The sequence below is a fragment of the Trichophyton rubrum genome (genome assembly GCF_000151425.1).
Source record: "Trichophyton rubrum CBS 118892 genomic scaffold supercont2.1, whole genome shotgun sequence".
In the NCBI taxonomy this organism is placed as follows: domain Eukaryota; kingdom Fungi; phylum Ascomycota; class Eurotiomycetes; order Onygenales; family Arthrodermataceae; genus Trichophyton; species Trichophyton rubrum.
In genome coordinates, this window is record NW_003456428.1 from 2,494,755 (window position 1) to 2,501,628 (window position 6,874).

The 6,874-nt window shown below is 51.0% G+C and overlaps 1 protein-coding gene across 1 annotated transcript; it reads left to right on the forward strand.

The window, feature by feature from the left end:
- Positions 1 to 5,003: 5,003 nt before the first annotated feature.
- Positions 5,004 to 6,642, forward strand: TERG_00949 (uncharacterized protein). Its single transcript, XM_003238915.2, has one exon. It carries the CDS (start codon positions 5,051 to 5,053, stop codon positions 6,491 to 6,493), a length of 1,443 nt encoding a protein of 480 aa, XP_003238963.1. The 5' UTR covers positions 5,004 to 5,050; the 3' UTR covers positions 6,494 to 6,642.
- Positions 6,643 to 6,874: the final 232 nt, after the last annotated feature.

Sequence of the window (6,874 nt, forward strand, 5' to 3'; positions counted from 1 at the left end):
CCACCGCTGATCATGGTTCGTCGCACGTATCACTCATCATCACAAACAGATGAGGTAGTTAATAATAATTGGTCTACATTCGGCCATCATGCCTTATCCCTGGGGCCTTCCCTATCCCCCCCTCCCCCCCCGGCACTTCACCGAGGATCCAGCAGAAAGGTTGCTCCGCCGATGACGGCAATCAACTCCTTAATTCCTCACTCTTTGACGGAGATGTTGGATATCTCAAAGCCCACGAGGGACCCAACGGAAGCGCTTCCCCGACAGCCAACAGGCGTGCAGTCCGACCGGAAATGGGGAGCAGGTTGAGTTACTCCGGCCAAGGCTTTTGGCTACATAAAGCTTGTTATAGAACCAACCATCGAGGATATCATGCTGCTGCTCAACCTCGGTTTGCGGTTGTTAAAACAGTGAAGAAGAACAAAGCTGAGCACAGAAAATTCAGCACCACATCAGCTCCTGAGCCCCGAACAATCAAAGCAGTGTGTCCCTGTGTCGGGGTTTAGCCAGCCACCTGTCCGCCTACCAGCCCGGTTTCCAGAGTTCAGAGTACATCCAGCTCACTAGTTGGATGCTAAATAGTCTGGGTTGGAATGGTGTGTTGCGAACGAGCTATTTATCCCAAACCCCTTAAAAAAAAAAGTCTCTCTCCGCACGCTCTTCTCCTCCCCCTTTGAGGCGCGGTACGAAGCATAACCAACGCCTCGGCTAACGTTTGTCTTTCTCGCTTGCTCGTCTAGCTAATATTAATATTCCATGTAAAATAAGAATCGAGTTGTCGTCTTGTGTCAGAAAATAGCTGCACAACAATCAACTAGCTATCCGTAACGCCACAAAACCCCCCACAGGGAGAAAAGCAAGTGTGATATTTCCGCTTGGCAGGCTTGGCTCTCTGGACGTCACAGGTCGTTGCATTCTCAAGGCAAAAGGACGGAATTACATGAGTATACGACGGTGTGTATACATGTATTTCTGGAGGATGTAAGAACGGGGGGCCATTCCCAAAGGATTCCGGGTTCATGTGGCTGGGTTTTCCCCACGCTCTTCTCGTAATCTATTTTATTTTTTCGCCTGTTCGCAGCATGGCGATAGGGCGGTTATGAATCATTTGAACAAAATAAAGCCAGATGCTGACTCAGGGGGGAGGAGGACCTTTATCGCCAGACCCAACAGGTTCTTTTCCGTATGATAAGTTGGCACCCGAGCGCGAAAACGAAGAGTGTCGGCGATTAACCCATGCGTTAGCTGAGCAACGTCCCATTCACAATTCAGCAAAAAAGCGAAGATCTCCCCTTTCCCCTTGCGAGTCATATATTTCCCCTTGTAGGCCATAATAAAGAGAGTCCAGCATCCGAATCTGATGATATGTAGGCATCTTTGCTCCTTTTGGCGTGCAGCGGAGCCAACCCCACAAACGCGAAGAAGACGATAGAATTTAACCTTCCTAAGCATAATTAAGGTTCCGCCAATGGACCCGCGAATTCGCTTATAAACTTGGCAGCGTCAAAGGTATTAATGGCGGTATTCGTACGGAGTATGTACGGTACTATGACGCCAAGGGTAGCTGGCTCAACAGGCCAACTTCGCCTAGATTTCCGCGGCCCATCGACGGAGGAGTTGTATCCCTCTTAGCTGTTCCCCTTGCTTTTCCCCCCCTTTCCCTCCCCCCTCCCTCTCCCACTACTGCCAAGGGGGTGATGTCTCCTTTTTGCAAAACGTGATGGCCGCAACAGACAGCGGAAAATAACATCGTGGCTCATGCATTGATCCGCATGTCAAGGAGACATAAGGGTACAGAAGCGGCACGAAGCAGAGTACCGTCCACGCCTCAGAGCGGAAAAGAAAAGCACTAAGAGACTTGGCTGTGGTCCGTGGACATGCTTAGTATTCTTAAATTCTTTAAAATTGTCCTGGAAGAGTTCGCGAGTGGACAGCGAACGAGAGGACAGGCTGTATGGGCCTTTCTGGGCCCCACGGTGGTACTCTTTCCCAACCAACAGGCTGCCCAGCCAAGGTACTATGCCGGCGATCTTGCTCTCGATATTCCGATTTTACCGTTTCCCTTTCGAACACGCCCCACGTCAGGAGCAGAAAAATTATGACGTTTGGGCCGAGCCATCCGGCAAACGATCACAGGCAAACCCACCGTTCCACGCTGAGACGGCAATGCTTCGCCCTCACCGCGAGTGACCAACACCACACCCAGCGTCCAGCGTCCACCCTGGCCCATCCGACCGATTCACTCCCTTTCCCCCGTCCCCCGCCTTTCGCTTACCATATAACACAACCCTCCGCGATGGGCAGCAACACCGAGGAAAAAAAAAAATAAAACAAAAATTACAAAACAAAAACACAACATATTATTAATAACACAGACGATAAACAAGGATCACAGTGTAACACCATTAGTAATAAGCGTAATGCCAAGTCCACTTTAGGTTTTTAAGGTTTTTGGCTTTTTGCTTCTTTTTTTGCGGTACGAAAAGGGTTAAAGTTTGCGGCAAGGGGCGTATTAGAGTTGCTGCTTGGGCTTTTTACATAAAAAAAAGCAGCAGGACAGCAAGTCAAGAAAGCAAGACAGGAGGCGGCTGTTGAGAGTATCAGAGCATCAGAGCAGCAGAGCAGCAGTGCAGTGCGAGTGCTGCGGGATGGTGCTGCCGCGGCGGCGCAGGGAGATGCGCGAGGAGCAGGACGATGAGGCCGCTGGGCCATGGATCGACGGGCAGTCAAACAATCGATCGTTCGCTTCCCTGATTCTGCTGCTGCTGCTCGGGCGTGCCTTTTGGAGCTTAGGTCTTAGTTAACCCAACACTCTGCCAGACCCTCCATCTGATACAGAGCTGAGATAGCACTTATCAGCCATTCCGCTTAGCCGCATGACGAGAACGAGGGCAGAGGGGGGTTGCGAGCAAGACGCCACAAACTTTCGGCCAAGCTTTGCTTTCTTTTGCTTTCTTTTTTGCCTTGCGTTCTCAAAAAGCACAACGTGGCTTTTGCATCCTTTCGGGACGAAGCAGCAGGAGGGAGCGGCCTGGCCTCGCCAAACTAACAGTTTTGGCTACCGACCAGTGCTTAGCAATCCAAGCTTAACCTGTTTTTATTTTTCTTTACTATATATATATATATATATATATACCTCTCCGTCAAAACGTTCCCAAGCTCTTGGTGTTGGAATATCTTGTCAGGAGGGACAGAGTGAGAAGTCGCCCGTCGCCACAGCCAGCGCCGTGCCATGCCATGCGCTCCCCCCCAACCCCTCCCCTATTTTTTTTCCTTTCTTTTTATTTTTATTTTTTTTTTTTTTTTTCAGATCATTTCAGTTTAGTTAACTATCCACTTGCTTGGCCTGCGTCCTATAAAACGCTTTTGTAGCATGCCATGTCCCAGTGTGCCAGGTCGGCGTACCTCGCCTTGAAAAAGAGATAAGAGAAAAAGCTCCCTTCCTCCATTATCCCTTCCCCCCTCGCCCATCAGCAGTGTAACTCGGCAAGTGACTGCTTCTTGGTTCGTGCAACGATGCTGGGGAAGAAATAATAATAATAATAAAAGAATGACTCTCTGTGGCGGCAATGGCAGCGGAGAGGATCGATCTGCTGCTGTTCTCTCATAATTGTAATACGAAACCCGCGCTGGGCAGTGGATCTGGCAGAAACGAGATGCTGCTCTCTTGCCATCCTTTTTCTCTGTCAGTTCGTCAGCCTTCAGCCTTGGAGAGTAAGTAGTAATATAATGTAAGTCCGGAGTATACGGAGTAACAAACTTCGTCCTGGGCTGCTATATTAAAAGACACAAGCATGCCCTCCTCCTCCGTCAGCTCCTGATAGACTCGATGGATGCTCAGTCTTCTCCTCCCCCCTCCCCTGGCGGTACAAGCCTGCGTACGGGTCCACCGTCCACTCGTCTTGTTCTGCTCTGGCTTCCCCTTTGCATCTCACGTGGCATGTCTGCCATCCAATCTTCCTTCGTTCTTCTTCTGCAAAGTGCTTTTTCTTTTTGCTGCCTCTTCTTTGCTTCTTGCCGGCTCCTTGTTTTATTTGCAAAGTCTATAAAAATTTAAACAAAATTAAAGAACCGCAAGAAATCCACCGGAGCCAGAAGCCTCCTCAGGGCTGATGCTTTTTCTCACTTACATATACTCCTAGGCTACCCAGTTTTATTCTTAGCTCCCTCTCTTCCTCTCTCAACCTTTTGCATTCTTCGTCTACAGCCCCGTGGATCGAGTCAACACCTCACTTCCAGCTTAAGCGCCTTCACAGACAGGTAGACGGCGATCGAAGGGGTGTCAAAGACCAAAGCCATAGGTAAGCTGGCCTTTATAGTTTGCCATAGCTCCTGTTTTGTTGTTGTCTTCTTTTCGCCTTGTTTGCGTGGCCTCAGATCTAGTTCGGCGTGTTCTCGATCTTAGCTGTGCTGTTGCCGCCGGCCGCACCAGCTGCGATATTTGCTTGTCCACGGCTTGTAAGAACTAGAATCTTTGTCTCAGAAGTTGCTCTAACCGTCGATGCTCCCCTTTTACTTACCACCTTCTACTCTTTGTTGTCGTCGTTTTCGTGCTGGCTGCTCTTATATCTAACGTTGCTCCTCGCTTGCTGCCCCTCCCAAATCTCTTCTTTTTTTTTTCCCTCCCTTTTTCCGGGTATTATCTTCTTTTTACTGCGGTTTTCACCTCGCTAGCAGTAATAAACAGAGTGTAATCTGCAGATTCTGGTCATTCTCTGCGGCGGTGCGCTATCAAATAAATATTTGTCTTTTTTCTCCCCGTTGCTGTTTCTCCACCCCGGGATATTTGAGAGTCGGCGCTTGAAAAACCCTTGAATGAGAGAGAACGTCATCGCTAATCACAAAAACCGCCGGTAGATCTTACATGAAGAAGAGAAAATAAAAGGGAAACAAAAAAAAAGAAAATAAAAAAAAAGGAGAGAGAGGGAGAGACATACGAGAACGACGTTGTCTAGATATCAATCCATACTCGCGAGATCCCCTTGGTCGAGCAGTCGAACGGTTTCTTTTCTCTACGCGCTTGCGCCTGAGACACACAGCACAGGCGCCGATGGAGACATATCACGGCCATGTTCGCACGCCTGCGGACGCGATCATCCTGTTCGAAGCATGTCGAATCGGCTTGCTGCCCAGAGTCCAGAGGAGACTATCAGAAAAAGAGAGGCAGTCGATAAAGTCGGGCTCCGTGTTCGTCTGGGACGAGCGGGAAGCTGGCATGCGGCGATGGACAGACGGCAAGTCATGGAGCGCCAGCAGGGTATCAGGCAGTTTCTTGACATACAGAGAGATGGAAGGGAAGCGCGGAGGCAGCCATGCTGCTCAGGCTTCGAGGGCCGGGAAGACGCCAGACAGCACTAGAGGCAGCGATGAAGACGGTGGCGAGGGTGGTGAAGAGGGCCCTGACGGCTACCGGTACAAGCCAGACGGACTCATGAAACAGTCGTTCAGCATAACAACCTCGACCGGACAGCATCTTCACTTGATCAGCTACTATGCCCGGTCTCATCCAACCGTTCCTGGCCTCAACCAGCCTTCGACCGACCCGTCGTTACGGCATATACAGCCGCAAAAGGGCCTATATCCAGAATCCAGCGTCAACGACCAGCAGAACCTCCCGGTGGTCACTAGAGGGCCTATGGCCGGCACTGCTTTCTCAGTACCGCCTCCTGTACAGCACTATGCTCGTCCGGCGGCAGCTCACCCGCATGGGTACTCTCCCAATACTTATAACTGGCCGGTGGCACACCCACCGCCGATGAATGGACAACCGCATCCTGCACAACCTGGATATCCCCCAGGAAGCTATCTTCCGCCACTCTCAGGCGCCAGCGGCCCTCCGCAGTATCAATACGCTCACCCCCAGCACCCCCAGCACCCCCATATGCCGCCCTCTCAGCCAGTCTACCCGCCACAGTACGACCGGCCTCATCCGGCTGATGCTCCGCCTGGCCCCGTTGCTCATGCCAGCAACAGCCATAGTGCTAGTCCTCGCGGGTATCCTTACTACGCCACTGCAAGATCACCAAGTCACCCCCAGGCTGGCCATATGGGACCCGGAGAGCCAGTCTATCAGGCCGGCGGTAAACCAGACCCACGACATAGTGTATCATCTACCGGTTCACACTCACCAAGAGAAGCAATGAGCTCGCTGCACCATACACCCATAAAATCTCCTGGCCTGTCACATATCAATGGATCTCCCCAGCAGTCAAGTCCACAGCAAAATGGTCACAGCCACGTTCAAGTGCATGGCCACGCTCATGCCCACCCTCTTGATGTTCCGCCCGCTTCATCGGCCACTGCTGTACCCAGCATAAACGCTCTGATGAACGGTCCGCCACTCAATGACGGTGCCCGTATACCAGGCTATCACCAGGGAGTTCCAGCTCCCGGCATGGCAGGTGACGGGCCAAAGGACATCCCCAGCGAGAAGATTGGGTTTGGCGAAGACATGCGAGCCCTTCGACAACTGGATAGGGTGTTTACAGCCTAGTGTTTGAACATACACACACACACACACAGACTCCCCTTTTCCCTGTTCAACCTGCTCTCTTCTCCCCGACACTTTTACGATTCCACCAAATAAGTTTTCCTTCTCTTCGATATCCGTTGCCGAGTCCGAGTCTATTCTGGTGTGGTAACCTACCCCCCCCCCCCCCCCATATTGAGGCTGTTTGTTAAAAGAAGCATGAAACCGACGACAAATGCTTATTGTCCCCGAGTGTGTCTCAAACTGAGATTACACATAGGGAGCCTCCTAGACACAACTGTTGCTGTCTTGCACCTTTCTGTTGTCTATCTCAGGACCTGCTCTGCTGCTGCAGCTTGTTTCGTCGCAGTGATATTAGAGACCCCTATAATACTGCACATAACG